Below are 18,369 nucleotides of genomic sequence, written 5' to 3'. Positions count from 1 at the left end.
CCGAGGGTTGTGATCCCGTTGCCGGTCCCGGTCCAGTACGGGGGCGACACTGAGGGTTGTGATCCGTTGCCGGACACGGAAAAAGACAAAAAAAAAAAAAAGAAAATGCCTTCCCTTACTTAACATCTAATCCAAAACCTACTCCCTCCCTTAAGTCCCAGCTTAAGGAATTTCAACATCTTCAAGAAGTCTTCCTGCTACTCTAGACCACACTGATTCTATCATGGATATGTGAATATTATTACATATGAGCTATATGGTATAGAGTGATGATTAAGATGTATGTGAAACACATCTATTATGTGCAAGCCACTGTACTATGTATAGGACTTAAAGCAATCTAGGCACTTATAAATTCTTTGTAGAAATTAAATAAAACACATATATAATTTTTGTCAATTAAACCCCAATAAAGCTGGGAAAAAAAGGTAAGAAGACATTTCAGGTAGGAAAAATGATTTGAATGAAGGCATAGAAATAGGACTTCACATGAAATATTCAGGAAATGCTGCTTAGAACAGGCTGACCAAATGGGAGTTGGGTTGGGAAAAAATATTCACGTAAAGGTAAAGTGAGGAAAGACTATTTTGTGGAGTCCCCTGAATATCAAGTTATAGGAGGAAATTAGGTATCAGATACAAAGTTAGATGCTTTACAGATAGATATTATCTCATTTATTTCTTATAGCATCAGGATTGGATTATGTATCATAAGCTAGAATTTTATATATGAGCAAAACCAGTGGCTGAGTGATAGAAGCAGGATTCAACCCATGTCTGTTCTACAACAAAAGCCTGACCCCTCTTTTTTCTAAACCATACTCTCTCCCCCAAGGAGTTTGAACATCTGAATAGGTTTGGTTGGCCAATGAACTTCTGATCATCTAAATAATTGTTTAGAGAGATTAATCTGATAGATAGAATATATGTTCAGTTTTCTTGTAAGAAATTTAAGGACAGGAACTGGAATATATATGACCTATATATCCTAGAATGTCTAGGCACACTGATGAGCATGTAATGTCTCCATATGCATTGACTGAAGTGAAAACTGGTTAATTATCAACCTGTTAAAAATTCTGCCTATACTTCATACTCTATCTGAGGTAGCTGCTTTTTTTTTTTTTTTTTAAAGATGACCGGTAAGGGGATCTTAACCCTTGATTTGGTGTTGTCAGCACCACGCTCAGCCAGTGAGCTAACCGGTCATCCCTATACGGGATCTGAACCCATGGCCTTGGTGTTATCAGCACCACACTCTCCTGAGTGAGCCACAGGCTGGCCCGAGGTAGCTGCTTATTGATAGAAGTTTTTTTTTTTTTTCTTTTCTTTTCTTTTTTTTTCGGAGAGGAGAGGGTTGGCCAGCTGATACAGGTATTGAAGCCTGGACCTTGGTGTTATCAGCACCACACCCTAACCAACTGAACTAACTGGCCAGCCTCAGAAGTTTTCAACAAAATACTCTTTCTAATTCCAATTCAATCTGATAAAAGGTCATCTTCTTCTTATCCAATCCGCTTCACACCTAAAAGTTTTCAACACTTACAGAATTATTGGAGAAATTGTGAAAAACTTCCGAGAAGATGTAAACTGTACTCCATAGTCCAGTTGTTCCCAGTGAGTTAGGAGCCTTGCTTTACCCTGGTCAGGAGTTTCAAAAGGTGTTCCTTTCACTGCATGCAAAAATACGTACATCCCCTGGAAAACAAGGAAGGGGGTATATGATCAATATCGAATACAAAACTATTTTGTAATGTCAGTGTTAAGATAGTTCCAAGCTGTTTGTGACTGAGTATGTGATTTAACTTAACAGCTCAAGTTTAAGCTTTCATATAATAGTGAAACGTTGTGACTAGTTTCTTTATGGTAAAATAAAGCTTCCTGGGGTATATAAATATTATTTGGTGAAAATCAATAAAAGGTCAACCAGAAAAAACTCATTTTCATTTAATTGAAAATAAACAAATGGTATCATCAGGGTAGCTTCATATCATTACATTAGATTTTCTAACATCTTTCCTGTTAGGAAACAAGATTACCTTTTTCCCAATGTACAGGAATATTTTCTTTAGGATGTTATATTAGTGAATCTGATGATACTTGTAAAATGATGAAGATATACAAATTAACTTTTAAAAGGTAATAAAATAAATAAAATCTATCGGGGAAAGTGGTTTTGAAATACTTAATATTAGATCTGCCTTTGCCTCAGTAGTTCTCTTCCAAAGCAACAAAGATGGTTTGAATAGATATGATGTTTGACTCAATTCGGTTTTAAAATCACCACTGTGCGAGAGTGTTTCTTTTGAAGTCAATTTTTAAAAACGAAAAAGCCATTCTATCAGGTGATATGTTTATTAAATGCTTAATTTTGTGGTTAATTAGGAAAAACCCAATGTACACTAGATTGAGTATTTTTAAAATTATGATGCCCATTTAGATCAATAGGTAGTACTTCATTTCAGGATCACTGTTTGAGGCACTGATAACACCATAAAGCCTAAATATTACCAAGAAACAGTTTTGCCCTCTACCAGCCATGATGTGATGTCTTTTTTTTTCTACTTCAACTTTTAATAAATATATAGAAAAAACAGAAAAATAGTGATTTGAAATTTTATATCATACACTATGTTAAGAGAGCCCTTCCTTTGGGCCGGCCCAGTGGCACACTGCTACAGTGCGCTGCTTGGGAGCACGGTGGCGCTCCCGCCGAGGGTTCGGATCCCACATACAGACCGGCCGCTCACTGGCTGAGCGAGGTGCGGGCGCAGCACCAAGGGTTGCGATCCCGTTGCCGGTCCCGGTCCGGTGCGGGCGCGACACTGAGGGTTGCGATCCATTGCCGGTCACGAAAAAAGACAAAAAGGAAAAAAAAAAAAAGAGAGCCCTTCCTTTCAAAGCTTAGTCTACTTCCTAGTTATTCCATTAGGAAATTCAAAAGTTTTCCAAAAGGAAATTCAAAAGTTTTCTAAAAGCAAATTCAAAAGTATAGGACACAGGACATGTATGGTATGTACACATCAAATTAAACAAGACATGTCCCGAACCTTGAAAAAATTCAATCTTCTAAGGGAAGGTAAAAAAATATATATATGCATAAACAATTTGAAGGCAGGGCAGAAATTGCTGTCAAAGGTACAGTCAGAGTACTCAGGAAATGCAGAGGGTTCCTTGCTTTTTTTAAAAAAAAGATGACCAGTAAGGGGATCTTAATCCTTGACTTGGTGTTGTCAGCACCACGCTCTCCGAAGTGAGCTAAGTGGCCATCCCTATATAGGGATCTGAACCCGTGGCCTTGGTGTTATCAGCTCCACACTCTCCCAAGTGAGCCACGGGCTGGCCCTGAGGGTTCCTTGCTTTTTGAGGCAAAAGCCTTGATTTACCTTGTCGACCACCTCATTTTTGAAGGTTTAGCTCAAATGACAACTCCTTAGTGAAACCCTCCCTATTAGTAATAATTAGTCTCCTATGTGGTTGCATGGAATTTTATTGAATGTACTTTTATTATAGCATAATATATTGTATTGGAGTTGTTTGCACAATGTTTGTTTTCCCATTAGGAAATACCTCAGGAACAAGGGTTGGTCCAGAACAAGTATTAGATATGTTGGAAGATGACATTAAGCCAAGGACAGTTTATTCTGTAAGCACGAGAAAACCATTTTTACATGGGCTTTAACGGGAATTATGAAACAGAAAGTGTATGCTTTCAAATTCTCAGGCGTATATGACCCTCCAAAAGTTATGAAGCTCTACTCTAGACCACATACGTGTTAAAATCTAAGTGAAGTACAAACCTTTCTATTTTCTTCAAACCATATGTGCTTAGTAGTGTTTAGAATACAATAATCAGTTTATTTTATATATTCTTTTTAGTGAAAAAGAATAAAATCTTATCTGACTATATATCTTCTACCCCAATGTTTGTTTTCAATAGTTTTTATATAAAATGTTAATGATTATATTCTCATATCAAAAAAACTAGGAAAAGAATGTATGTTGCTCATGGGTAGCTCTTAATTTTCATTCACTTTTAAAGCTGAGCTAAGAATCTTGTGAAGCATTAATAACTCTAAGAGTGAACTGTAGCACTGAATAAAAACAATCACTGTAGGTTTCTGCTATATAGTTCAGAAAGACAAACACAGTATATTTTTCTAACTAGGTATAACAATTAGGTCTATTTCCCCCTATATAAAAGCGTTCAGTATGTATTCCACATTTTTAATTGTGTTAGTGTAGGCTATCTTCAAAGGAAACTTAAATTTGGAGTCATGTAATTGCTACATCTACTGCTGGTTAGTTAGGTTTTTAGTGTGGTGAACTAATAACGAATAAATCAGAAGTTTGCTTTCCCACATGGTGTCAATTACCTATCCTTTGTCCATGACCACATACTGTGCTGCAATCTTGGTTAACCAACTTGAAAACATGGCAGGGGAGTGGGTACAAGGGATGGCTTCTAAAATACATTTAGTACATGTGCCATTGAAGAAGGGAAAAGACTAATTTATTCAGCAAACACTTAAATATGTGTTTAGAGATACAGAAATTAAAAGATAAGAGCTAAATGCTAATTATAAAACTATGATAAATACGTGATAAAAGAATGCAGCACGGGAGTTGTGTAGATTCCTGGAGGAGGTGATACCTGAGCACAGTTTTGCTGGACAAGAAGGAATCAAGACAGGCAGAGCAGGAAGGAGGGAGGGGTATTAACATAGTAGAAGAGCTTAAGCCAAAGCAAAAAGGTAAGAGCAAGATGATTTTCCTTATTACTAGAGCATATCCTATGTATAAAGAGACTGGAATAAGATTGACTCTCTTTCTTGCCTCTGTACCAATATGAACTAGTCTTATATGCCATGAAAGGAACTTGGGATTTTACCAAGAATGCAATGGAGACTCACTGATGAAAGACTTAAGAGTGTGACTTGAGAAGACATGCATTTTTAAAATACCACTCTGCCAAGCTGGAATGGAGGATGGTAGAGTAGAGGAGCATCAAGAAGACCATTTGAGGGCCAGCCCGGTGGCGCACTGGAGAGTGCGCCGCTTGGGAGTGCGGTGGCGCTCCCGCCGAGGGTTCGGATCCCATGTGGAGACCGGTTCCCGCTCACTGGCTGAGCGCGGTGCGGGCGCAACACCGAGGGTTGCGATCCCGTTGCTGGTCCCCGGTATGGGCACGACACCAAGGGTTGCGATTCCGTTACCAGTCAGTAAAAAAAGACAAAAAGGAAAAAAAAAAAAAAAAGAAGACCATTTGATTTACTGGAGTAATCTACCTGAGAAAAAATTAAGGTATACGGATCAAGATGATAGTAAAGCAGCAGAACAGACACAACTTTGACCAAATGGAATGAAGTATAAAAGGAGTTATCCTAAGACTAGGAGGGTGGCCATATGTCCTGGTTTGCACAGGATGGTTCTGATTTACAGCTATTCTCTTGGAGTAGTTATTACTAGAGCTCCCTTTTATTCTCAAAATAGTCTCAGTTTGGATGATACTTATATTAATTGCTTTACCACTGACATTCAGCCATCTGGCTTAGCTTACTGGACAGACAGTGGTGTCTTGAGATAAAATTGGGAACAAATTCTGGAACAGATTGTGAGTGGTAAGGGACTGATCAGGAATAAGATGAGTTCCACTTGTTTGGTTTAAGGTGCAAGGTACTCTGGCTATATAAATATAAACATCATTATGCTATAGGTAGAAACTAAAAATATGGGTAGATGAAGTAACCTAGGCAGAATATGTAATACAGCATAAGAAGGGATGAAGAAAAGAACATTGGGAACAAGAGTATTTAAGAGAGGAAAAGAGAAGGAAGATCCTGCAAGAGGAAACAGAGAAGGAAAGATCAGAAATATATCTATGAGAAAAAATTCCATGGAAGCCAAAGGAAGAGTTTCAATAAGAGAAAGATTAGCGTCAAATATTTCAGAGAAGTTACTATATAAAAGAGGGTTTGCCCTACCAAAGTCTATCATGATAATGGACTAAATGAACATTCACTTATCATTTCCATCAGCACATCATCCTTTTCTTCCTCCAATCAACTTCAAATATACTTCGGAAGATATAAAATAAATTTTGATTTAGAAAATATATTTCTTCTACATTTTCTTGTTTTAATGCTCTAAGTTCTTAATTTTTTTGATATCTTTAAACATACAGTAATCTGGATTCAATTAAAATTCTCAATTAACTGGATTTCTCATCTTTCATTCTACTTTTAATAGTCAGTTAAAGAGAAGAAAAGTCACCATAGGATTGTGATGTGTTTTGTTTTGTTTTTGTAACTGGTAGTTTCCAGGGCTGCATAATATGGCACAGTAGAGTCAACAGAACCTCCGATACTGTAGAGATATAATGCAATACAGTTAATACAAGAAAGTGATAGTAAGAAGCAGCTTAGCTTAAGGCACCATAAGATCCTGAATCACATAAGGTATGATTAAGCTCAAAATATTTATACTGAAACAGGAAAACATACTTACACAATTTAAAAAGACTTAACAAGGACTGAAACCAAAGACTTTCACTAGACTCCAGTTAAACAAAAAAGAAAATTACTTCTTCTGAAGCATTCTGGTTAATCAATATAATACAGTAGTGTAGCTTGAACTATGGTGTCTTGCAATTTTTACTATAATGACTTACTATTTTCTAGATTCTATACAAACAATAGGAGGGAAAAAAATGTCTTTCTTAGAAAAAAGGCCCAATGTTGAAATAAAGTGTGATAGAAAAAATAAAATCCTACACAAGATTCTTCAAAATTGTCTTAAATACTTAAAACCACTAAACTATACACTATAAATGGGTGAATTCTATAGTATATGAATTATATCTTAATAAAGCTGTTAAAAAAAAACTGTCATTTTTCTTTATAACATAAAACCTTAAGCTTTTTAAAAACTTGTGTTTAAATATACATATCATAAAGTTTACCATCTTAACCATTTTTAGGTATACAATTCAGTGGTAGTAAGTACATTCACATTTTTGTGCATCCATCACCACTACCATCCATGTCCAGAACTCTTTTCATCTTCAAAACTGAAACTCTGTACCCATCAAAAAATAACTCCCCATTCTTCCCACCCTTTAACCTCTGGCCGCCACTAAACCTTAAACTTTTAAATGTTTAATACAAGGTGAAATTCTTACCAGATTGTGTATAATATTTGTTAAGGTCCAAGCAACAGGAACACTGAAGAAGGGAATGCTGAGTAAGACGATATGAAGCAAGCCAACTCCCAATGCATATGTCAGCCACATACCCCGGCTGTTCATTACACGGGTATTTGGATTCACCTCGCTGTGGGCAACTCCAACATTCATGTTTGCTCTGTAGAAGAGAAATGAAATGAAACAACACTAACAAACCTGGAAACCTAAATACCCCTAGTGTTGATCTGACAAAGTAAGTGAGTTACTAGGATTACTTTTTTCCTAGTTATTCTGAAATAGAACATAGACACTCTCCAAAATATGCTGCTTGCAGATGCTGATTAGGCAGTAAAGAATCCTTAACATTTGACTTTATGGTAAGGTAAACAAGGCGTATTTTTATGGTTCTCTTTGAAAAGACAAATAGTTAAAAACCCTTTCCTAAAGCTTGTTTTCTCGCCTGTTGGTTTTACTAAATTAAGTAATGGACAAGAAAACTCAAACTGAAAGAGAAAAGCTACATTTTCTTATATCATGAAAGCAAAGTGAAAAGCTGAGAGCTAAGTTAAACAACAGAATAAACTAATATTTTTTAAAAAGAACTGACCCAGCAAGTCTATTCTGAGTAGCCAGATTCTTACATCTAACGCAATGTTGTATCCATAAAGAGTAGCCAGAGTTCAATCACTACTTTTTGAATACTGAACCTGGGAGGAACATGTTGTTGACATAATGTGGTGTAAAATTTACAAGGTCAAGGGATAACACTTGTGTCTCAATTTCGTGATACAACTAGGTTAAAGCAATGAGTCTTCTGAATATTTCTCTAGTCAACTCCACTAAAACTTTAGTTTTTCTTTTTCATTCTTCTTTTCATAGTTTTCCCCTCCCCTTTTTATGTTCAAGATGGACACGAAAGGAAGACTGATAATAACTCCCAGTTATTTTAATGTTTACTTGGATCTAAGAATCCATTAAACAAAACTGTCCTGAAGAGTACCTATCATCTCAGGGATGGGGATAATGGGGCTAGATTATATTTAGAATAGCTCCTATGTAAATCTTTCTATTATAGAGTTAGCATAGAGAAAGGAATTTCTCATAACCCCATCCAGCAAGTGTTTCCGGAGGATAATGTCCCTTTCACTCTGTAAAGAACTATGGAACAGGGATCCAGGTTTACGGTGATGAAAGTTAATTACACCAAGTCAAAGCAAAGTCCCCAATTCACATGTGTAAATATTTCTTCTACTCTAAACATCCGTTGTTTATCACACATTATTTTTAAATGTTGTAAGTTATACTCAGAATATGTCACCAATCTAGATAGCTTTCCCACTTTCTACACGATAGAAAAAATTGTTCGCAAGAGGCCTAAAGTTTACATCTCAGCAGAAAGCAAAGCTGGTGTGGTGTGGTACTGATCTTACTCCAATCAGAAAACCTTTCCCAGCAGGGCTGCCGCGCCACTTCAGGACCGGCAAAAGATGACTTTACAGCGAAGAGGCTCAGGCTCTGCCCTCGTCGGTGCCTTTGAAGACGGCGACCCACAGCGGCCCCCTTTGGTAAGTCCCCGGCTGCCATACAGCCCCCGCAGCCGGAGCTCCGGGTCGGTGGGAAACGCGCAGCGCCTCCCCCACACGCCCCTTCCTTCTCGCAGCGGCATATTCCGTCAGGGCCATGGCACGACGCCGAGGGCTTGGGGGGCGAACCTCTGGGGCCACTTGGCCCGCACCGCCACACAGGGCGCCGCGGATGCAGCCGGAGCCCTGTCTTCCTCCTTAGGCGGATGGTGGCCCGCCAGCAGCTCCCTACCGACGAAGGCAGCAGCACAACCCCTGTCGCGCTCGTGCCCACTTACCTGCCGCCCCACTGCCGGCGCCCGGCGCGGCGCAGGACTAGCCAGGCGGCGACAGCAGCTTACACTGACGGCGTTCAGCCCCTGAGCCGCGCGGTTTGCGGAAGCTTCAGAGCCGAACTCACTGCGGTGAGATTGGCTGCGAGCTGCGCCAATCCGACGTTCCCCGGGCAAGGCGGGACTAAGTGCGTCCCCCCGGGTCGCGCCGGGTCCCGCCCCACCGCGCGCGCGCGGCGGCCGAGAGGGGGATCGCGGGAGGTAGGATCCCGGCTCCGGGAGGTAGGCTGGCAGCTCGCTAGTGGGTGGTGGTTGCGTGTCTCGCGCGAGCAGCGAGGTAGTGTCGTTTGGCCGCTGGCACTCTTATTTTCTCGAGGCTCGAGGTTTGTGGCCTCCCCTCCACCCCCACTCGTCCTGGACCGAGCGCGAGCGTCGCGGGCTGCCGCCGGCTCCTCCCCCCGGGGCGGGAAGCGGACCAAGCCTGGCTCGAAGGCGCGCACACTTGGAGAGCGTTCTCAGACCGGGTCTGGGCTCTTTAGCGGTCTGGTTTGGCCTTTACTACAGTCCGTTTCCCAGACCCTTCTGGGTGCAAGACTTAGAAGTTGTTTTCCAGGCAGAAAATTTAACCCATTATAACTTGTGAGTTGTGTGTGGCGTTTTATAATATTGTGTGCAGTGGCGTTCTGCAAGGGGTGCGAGTAAACTCCTTCCAGTCAGTTACGGTTTTTGCTGGTGTCGTTCTGGGTTTATCCATATACCGAAGACAGGCATCTGTGTTACATCCTGAGGAAATGTGGATACCAAAAATTGATCTCATTTGAAGACAAAGAGGAAAAGTCTTGATTAGATTTTTGGAATTATCTTTGAAGTTAAATTTCGTTTATTTGGCAGTGAGCAAAGTTTGTGATTTTTGTTGCTGGAATAAGCTTCAGCGACATTTTGAAATTCATTGAAGAGCATGTTGGCTATATACTTGTATGTCTATATAGCTTGGATTTCTATTCTATGAAAATCATGACAAATACAAGATAGAAAAACCATTTCAGAACAGAAAAAAACATTTCCCTTCGTTTTGTGGGTTAGATTTGTTCTGTTCTTTAAATACATTATTCCTTTGTGTTCTCCCTAAAGTCTGTGAGTTCTCTGATTTCTACTTCTTTTGTAGGTACACCTGATGTCCTTGACTGACTTTCTGGGTCATCAGCAGTCTTTCAGGAGTGTTTTGTTTCCCTCTCAGCAAACATGGAAGACTGACTATCCTGACATTTTCAGACATTGTTTGCTGTGACTTGTAAGCCTGACGTTAGTCCTTCCACTTTCCGGAAGAGGTCACTTGCTGTACACACAGTGGTCTAGGGGTTATGCTAGGGATATGTGACTAATATAAAAATACTCTTCTCAAAGAACTGTGAGCCAGGAGGAAGGGACAAACACTTAGTTAGAATAACCTGTGATGAGTTTTGGATTAGAAATAAGGAAAACATGCTATAGGAGTACAGAGGAAGGAATGCCTAATCTGTTGGGAGGTGGAGGGGAGGAGGTTTGAGCCAGAAAGACTTCCTTAAGTAGGTGATAACTTGAACTAAATCTGGAAGGATGGTTAGAAGTCATCCTAGAAAGAGAGAACCAGATAAGCTAGGGAAGAAGTGAGAGTCACTGCATTATGAGAGACAAGTTGTAAAGTATGACTGCCCTAGTGCACATTTGGGGAATGGTGGGATGAGATTAGAAAGGTAGGCAGAGACCCAATTAAAGGGTTTGGACTTAGCCTGGATAGCAGTTGAACATCTTTATAAAAATTTTAAGTAGGGTATCAACATGATGAAATTTAAAAGAAAGAACCCTGTAGGTGGTTGAGATTTGAGTCAATATCAGGTAGTCGTTGCAGTGGTTCAAGGGTGAAATGTTGAGTGGCTGAACAGAAGCAATACACAGAGGAGAGGACTAGTTTGGGAACTTTTTAGGTAACAGGATAGATAGAACTGGGTGGTAGGATGTAGAGAGTGAGGAGAATTTCTAGGATGACTAAGATTTCTAATTTTGCTTTGTGTGCCTGGGTAGAAAGTGTTCAAAACATGCCAGGCTGTGCATCTGCCACTTAATAATTGTGTGATCTTAAGCAAGTTATTATGCCTTTAAATCCCATTTGTAACAGAGGAATAATAGTATACACAGGGTTGTTGTGAGGATTAAATGGGATAATGTATATAAAGTTCTTCCGTTCACTGTTATTTTTATTGTCAAACAAGAAATATAGGAAGAAAGACAATTAGAGAAAAATTCTGAGATCAGTTTGGGACACGTTAGATTAAGATTGCCTCCAGGTCATCTAAATGCTGATATTTAGAAGGTAGGTGGAAATAAGGCCCTGGAGTCCAGAAAAAAGTTGTTAAGAGATACAGGTAAGCTAGGGGATGGTATGGAGGCCAGTTAAAATGAAGTATATAAAGGAAAGGAGTTAAGGCAGTGGTGACTTGCTGGGAAGGAGGATACTTTTTCTAAAAATGTTTTCATTGGCACAAGAAAGGTGCTGATAATATTATTTTATGGCCCTTTTAAAATTTTCATGAAGTACTTGCCATTAGTGAAGTACTGTGATTGCTCTATGTAGCATCCAGAGATACATGATATATAATTACCCGCATTCAAAGGTTGAACAGTTCAGGACAGGAGTGTGGTAGGTTTAATTATACAATTTAATTTTTACATTGTGAATTTGGGGGGAGCATAGATATTCAGATTGTAGCAGTGAGGAGAGAAGGGGTGTTGACCTGACACTGAAGGAAGAAGAGTATGGTAGAGATGCAGACATTTTAAGAAAGCAGAGGATGCAGTGGAGTGGGGTAGGTAAGGTGTGATGGAGTTTATGCTGTGAATTGCCATCATCTCAGTAAGCTAGAAGAATGAGGAAGATTGGGATGAAATTAGGGATTTGGGGGGAAAAATAGAAGATTTTAGAGGATACACTGTGAAGAATGAGACAAAGGTGATGAGGTTAAGACTGCCCAGAAGGAGTAAAAGTTGAAGTGAGGCTGGGTTATACCCCAAAGCTTTGTTGGTCAGTGTTTTACTTAGATCCTTGGGATTATTAAACGAAGGTCGAAGACTTCTTGAGCCCCGGCCTAATGGGTTTACCACTTTGGGGGTAAGGATTGGGGGGAAGAGGGTTGTTCAATTTAGGAGTTTAGAGGAACTCAATTTAGTCCAAGTACGCTGGGATCTTTTAGCATGCGTATGCCTAGCACTGTAATATGTTCTTTATATACATTGCGTTATTTACCTCTCACCACAGCCACGTGGTGTCATTATCCCCATTTTATAGATTAGCTGATTGAATTTTAGAGAGTTTATTTTCTCTGTTATATGGTAAGAGCTAGGATAAAAACCATAGTATGATTTCAGAGCCTGCCATTTTAACTACCACTTTATCCAGCACTGTCCAATAGAACTATAATGTAAGTAATGTAAGCCACATATATCATTTAAAAATTTCTAGTAGTCACATTTTTAAAAGTAAAAAAAAAAGTTAATTTTAATAATATATTTTATGTAACCTAATATACCTGAAATATCAATCATCATCCTATAATCAAAGTAAAAAATAAATCAATAAGATTTTCTATTTTTTTATGCTGAGTTTGAAATCCAGTGTGTATTGGCATATCTCAATTTGGACTAGCCACAATTCAAATGTTTAATAAGCTACATATGGCTAGTGGCTACCATATAGGACAGTGCAGCTCTCTACCTTAGACTTCAGGCCAGTCTAAAGCTTGGGAAGAGTGTAGAAGGTGCCTTTTGCTTGTGATAGCACTAATTTGTGTGAATGTCATGACAACTGAGCAGCCTAACTGTCTGCTGTTTCCTTGACTGGGAATGAGAAAGCCTCCCAGTGCTTGAGAGCCACAAAAAAACATTGAGGGGTAGTTGTTCACAGCTACTCTCCTTAAAACTGTGTACCCCCCAAATTATCAAATATATGTATTAATTAGAGAGTAATTGTTAATATTAAAAAAGAATTCCTATTCATTTACATAATGATCTCTCATCATAATACTGTACATTTTAGAAGGCCTTTCCATTTATAGAACAACTTTTTATGTATGCTTTCTTATTTGATTTTCAGAATAAACCAGGGAGGCGTTATCTCCATTTTTACAGAGTTATTTAAGTGATATGCTTCAGTTTACATGTAATAAAGAACCCCAAGACCTGTTTTTAAAACTATGGTGGTGTTTTTCCACTCTGCCAATTAGCTTTGCCTTGGGTATAAGCAAAATATAGTTATGTTTATGAATTGTGACCAGTTAGCACTCCCAGAACCCAGTATGCTGACTTTTTCCTAAAAATGCAGCCCTTAAAATCCTATGTAATTTTTACAATGCATATACTCCATTTCCTGCTCAGTTACTGACTTTTACTGTAAATGACTCTGTTTGTCTTACGTTGCCTGAAAAAAAATCCCAAACTGCCAGCATCTTTTTTGTGCTTTCGTTTTGTTTTTGACATTGCTATTTTCTTTGGACCTAGATTCCATAGGATTGAATTATCATGTGAGCATGTAACTAGTCATGGTAAATTAAGGAAGTACCTGGGGTTTTTCCTTCCCGCTTTTCTTTTCATTGTTGTTGTTCAAGAAAATATTGACTTTATAGATGAAATGCATGTTGTCAAGTTAGTGTTTATTTTCCCAAAATCTTTTCTCAAATTGGGCATTAAGGCAGTTGCAAAACCACCACCCTACATGTTTTACCAACAGAATTTCTAGCTGAGATTTTTTGGGGTTTTTTTTTTTTGTCTATTTGAATAAAAAGTTTCATAGCTAATTACTTGCAGAGAAGTTTTGGATCTGCAAGTTGGATAAAGGACCTCAAACGCCAGCAGAGGCACTGGAGTTTTATCTTACTGGCTTTGGGGAACCTCACAATTAGAATGATGTTTTAGGCAGACTAATGTAGACATAAGTTTTCTGATATGTCTGGTATCTGAAGAGTTCAGATTCAACAGTAATTTTAGGGTCTAGATATCCTAACTCCAAAAGAGCTCAATGATTGAGAAAGACATTGTAACTAATCAAAACATATGGTGACTAATGATGTTTGGGAGAGATTGTATTTATCCACATCCCAAGGTGACAGCACCACCTGGTCATTCCCAGCCAGGCAAATCATGCATTATAGTCATTATAGCACAGTTGTTGTTATTCTTCAATTATTACCATAGTGTGATTTACCAACCAAATGTCTGGTTTTTTTGTTGTTTTGTTTTTCCTTCTTTTTTTTTTTTTCTGACCGATAAGGGGATCGCAACCCTCAGCACAGTGTGGTCCGCACCACGCTCAGCCAGTGAGTGCACCGCTCATCCCTATATGGGATCTGAACCCATGGCCTCGGCGCTACCAGCGCCACTCTCTCCTGAGTGAGCCATGGGGCCGGCCCCCCAAATGTCTGTTTTTTTTTGTTTGTTTGTTTGTTTTCCTTTTTGTCTTTTTTTGTGACTGGTAACGGGATCGCAACCCTCAGTGTCACGCCCGTACCGCGACCGGCAACGGGATCACAACCCTCGGTGTCGCGCCCACACCGCGCTCAACCAGTGAGCGGACCGGTCTCTATATGGGATCCGAACCCTCAGCGGGAGTGCCGCCACACTCCCAAGCGCCGCACTCTACCAAGTGTGCCACCGGGCCGGCCCCCAAATGTCTGTTTTTAAGAAATCTTTTCAGAACATGCTTGTCTCGATTTTGACGTGTACATGCCTTCAGTTATGTACTATAATGAGTTTGGACCAAGTCATATTTGGCACGGATATTTAAGGAAATACATCTGAGGTTTTAAAAAATGCTCTTAATAAGAAGTTAAGTACCTAGGTCCAGTTACTTGATCAGTCAGGTTTTTTTTTTTTTAGCCTCTTAAGTGGTCATAGTACCTACTTTTCATGGTGTAGAGGATTAGATGCAATCTCATATAAAGTGCTTAGCACAGTGTCTAGCATACTAGATATTCAGTAAGTGGTAGTTACTGTTCTTGTTGGAACCATCATTTTAATTGGCAGTATAGACCGGGTGACCAAGGGCAAGAGTCCTGGGAGCTTATTAGGAAATTATATTGTACAGTGCTTGGGCTTGAACTATTAATGGAGGGGGAACAAAAAGGAGGAATTAAATGTGAGAAATACTGAGAAAAAAATTGATGGGATTGAGGAGTTGAATAGATTTGGGTGAATGGATTATTCTGATAGGAACATCATGGGGTTGGGAGAGCTGGCTGTTTGTTACATATTGAGTTTGAGCTAGTGATTTCAGCAGGCGGTTGGAAATACAGGATTGAGGTTCAGGAGAAAAGTCAGAATGTAGATAGCAATTAAGGTCATGCAAAAATTCTGAGAGAAATTAGAAAAAAAGCAATTTTCTTCCTCTTATGTAATCCTGAATTTTTTGGAACCCATTTTGCTCATTTTTATGGGTAAGTGGTAATTAGACTACATATCAGGTATTGAACAACTTGCCTGTATTTAAGTCTTAGCTGTGCCTCGTAATAACTGGAGGAACTTGACAAATTTTCTTACTTCTCTGTGCCTCGGTAGTCTTATAAAATGGAGATGATAATGGCACCTATTTCAAAGGATATTGGTAAGAAATTAATGATTTCATATTGTATGTGCTTACAGTAGAGTCTGTCATGCAGTAAGGTTCAATAAATGTTAGCTATTATTATCATTATTATTTCTATTGGTTCTATTAGGAATGTTTAACAATGCTTATTTTTACAACTTGCATTTTTATCTTCTAGCTAATTTGCTAAAAGCTAGAATGAAACAGTTGCCTGCAGCAACAGTTCGCCTCCTTTCAAGTTCTCAGATAATCACTTCAGTGGTGAGTGTTGTGAAAGAGCTCATTGAAAACTCCTTGGACGCTGGTGCCACAAGCATAGATGTTAAACTGGTGAGTGTCCTTGAGAAGCCAAATACCTTTAAAGCAAAAAAAAAGGCTGAACAGATCTTTTCTCCTTAAATTATTCTTAGGACATTGGACCCTTTGTCTTAAGAGTAGATTCTTTAAAGTAAATTTTAATTTAAATCAACATTATAGTAACACTTAAGTAAATTATAAAAGAAAACAGTTCTTTAGCATTACATCACCTAAAATATCAGTATTTCCCTGGTTGTTCATATTTACTTGTTTTGTATATTCCCCTTTGCATTTTATTTTTTCCATCTAATCTTATTTTGAAACCATTTCCCTTGTTACTTCATAGTTTTCACATTTTTATATTTACGTGCTGGTTATTAAATCATTTGAATTAATATGACTTACAGCAATCATTATGATTCTATGTTGCAATTAGTTTGCTTGTCTATTTCTCCTGTTCTAAATTGCTAGCTCATAGAGGTAAGGTCTATATTATATTCATTTCTGTGTCCTCCATACCTGGCCAGTACCTAGTACATACTAGGAAGGTGGATAGATTTGCTTGATTTAATGTAAAAGTAAATTTTTGAAAATCTCTTAATTATCAGATATTTATGTTATTTCTAGTATTACTGAATTAGAAATAATTCTGATAGGAATATCTCTGTAGGAAAGGGACCTAATCTTTTCTTATATATATAGATGAATATGTGTAAAATCCCAGTCACTTCTTATAAAAACTCTGAATTAACTACCATTATACCCATTTTACAGATAACTGATGTTCTGAGAACTTACCCAAAGTCATATAATTAGTAAGTAGTGGAGCCGAAATCAGTTTTTCTTACTCTAAAACCTGTTCAAGATCTTTCTTCTATGCCGGTGGTTCTCACAATGTTTTAGTGCATCACAATAATTTAGGAAATTTGTTGAAATCAATCATTGGGCCCCACTCCTAAAACTTCAGATTCTGGGTGGGGCCTGAGAATTTGCGTTTCTAACAAGTTTATAGTTGATGCTTATGCTACCGTACCAGGGAACACACTTTGAGAACTGTTCTCCCATGCCATATTAAACATACTTTGTCTTTATTTAAATTTTTTTATTAAAAAGAATTTTGGGGGTGGCTGGCTGGAGCATGTGTTTTGGTTCTAAATGATATACTACTATAAGGTTTATAAACATGAGAAAACATTAAACCCAAAGAAAGCTAATTTATTTTGGGGGGGCATTTCATGTAGTCAGTTCAATCTGATTAAAGTACAATTAATAATTAAATAGAAGTAGATAGTTATATCTGACAGATTTGACTTAAGAATCTTAGGCAGGCAAAGATATATTGTGTTCTTAAATGTCTCTGGAAAAAAACATTGTTTTTTAAAATAATGTTACAAAGCTGACAGAAGTCTTCCCTATAAAAATATAGTAAACATTGTAGTCTGGCTACATATTTTATTTTCTTGACATTTATCAGATAAGTATCTACTTTGTAGAATTTTGAAACAAACACCTCAACTGTTGTGTTGCTGTATATAATATTTGTTTTATTATGGTTTTGTGCAGTAATAGCTGTCATCACTAGATGTGTTTTCATAATTAGCTAATTAAACGTGTTGATACAATTTTAAACATCTAAACAGATCTTCGTGTTCTCATTTTACTCAGATGCCTGGAGTTCTTATTTATGTTGCAAGATTTGCATTTCTGTAGTTAATGATTTTTCTATAAAATGAAATAAGCTATTCCCAGAAGTCAACTTAATTGTATATGGAGAAAGATATAAGGAATTAAATCTTAGGTATCTCCCTCTAATGCCTTGTATGTCTAATTTATCTAAAAAATATTGACATTTGCAGTATATAATTTTAGGTTACTAAAAGGATATGATTTTATTTTAAATATCACAGTTATTACAATTGTAGGAAGATTTTTTTTTCCCCTTTATAAGTTGCATCTATCGCCATACACAGATAACTTTGTGGAATCAGGATTATAATAGAAGTTGGCTACCAATTTAGGATATGGTATTCATAGAAGGTGTGATCATTACAGCAATTTAGGTTTTGTTTTTGTTATGTATGTGTATTTTCAGTATTAGAAAATAAAACCAAGCTGTGAATTCAGGGTTTTTTTTTTTTTTCCAAATTAAAAACTCACTGAGGTTGTCAGATTAGGTGTGTTTTCTCAGCAGTTTTCTGTTAGGTGACTATTTACAGAAAGAAATTTAGAGGGCCAGCCTCGTGGCGCACTCGGAAGAGTGCGGCGCTGGGAGCACAGCGACGCTCCCGCTACTGGTTCGGATCCTATATAGGACTGGCCGGTGCGCTCGCTGACTGAGTGCAGTGCGGGTGACACCACACCAAGGGTTGTGATCCCCTTACTGGTCACGAAAAAGACCAAAAAAAAAAAAAAAAAAAAAAAAAAA

At 38.2% G+C, this 18,369-nt stretch overlaps 2 protein-coding genes across 6 annotated transcripts in view; one reads left to right on the top strand and one right to left on the bottom strand.

Annotated features, from left to right (window-relative positions):
- Positions 1–9,131, bottom strand: part of ORMDL1 (ORMDL sphingolipid biosynthesis regulator 1) — a 15,679-nt gene extending 6,548 nt beyond the window's left edge. Inside the window, exons 1-3 of the mRNA XM_008593393.1 lie at positions 9,044–9,131; positions 7,180–7,360; positions 1,546–1,697 (exon numbers count right to left, since the gene is read on the bottom strand). Coding sequence (XP_008591615.1) covers positions 1,546–1,697; positions 7,180–7,353 — 326 coding nt within the window. The 5' untranslated portion in view covers positions 7,354–7,360; positions 9,044–9,131. The remainder of the gene's footprint in view (positions 1–1,545; positions 1,698–7,179; positions 7,361–9,043) is intronic.
- Positions 9,132–9,285: 154 nt separating this feature from the next.
- Positions 9,286–18,369, top strand: part of PMS1 (PMS1 postmeiotic segregation increased 1 (S. cerevisiae)) — a 100,927-nt gene continuing 91,843 nt past the window's right edge. For 2 of the 5 annotated variants that reach the window (XM_008593385.1, XM_008593357.1), the window contains exon 1: positions 15,376–15,977. In XM_008593385.1, the coding sequence (XP_008591607.1) occupies positions 15,780–15,977 (198 nt within the window). In that variant the 5' untranslated portion in view covers positions 15,376–15,779. Of the gene's footprint in view, positions 9,299–15,375; positions 15,978–18,369 lie in introns of those variants that run through there. The other 3 variants (XM_008593378.1, XM_008593370.1, XM_008593365.1) reach the window with 3 other exon arrangements.

Source organism: Galeopterus variegatus, unplaced genomic scaffold (assembly GCF_000696425.1).
Source record: "Galeopterus variegatus unplaced genomic scaffold, G_variegatus-3.0.2 Scaffold158, whole genome shotgun sequence".
NCBI lineage: Eukaryota > Metazoa > Chordata > Mammalia > Dermoptera > Cynocephalidae > Galeopterus > Galeopterus variegatus.
Note: the sequence above shows the minus strand (reverse complement) of the source record. Positions and strands in the feature narration are given on the sequence as shown.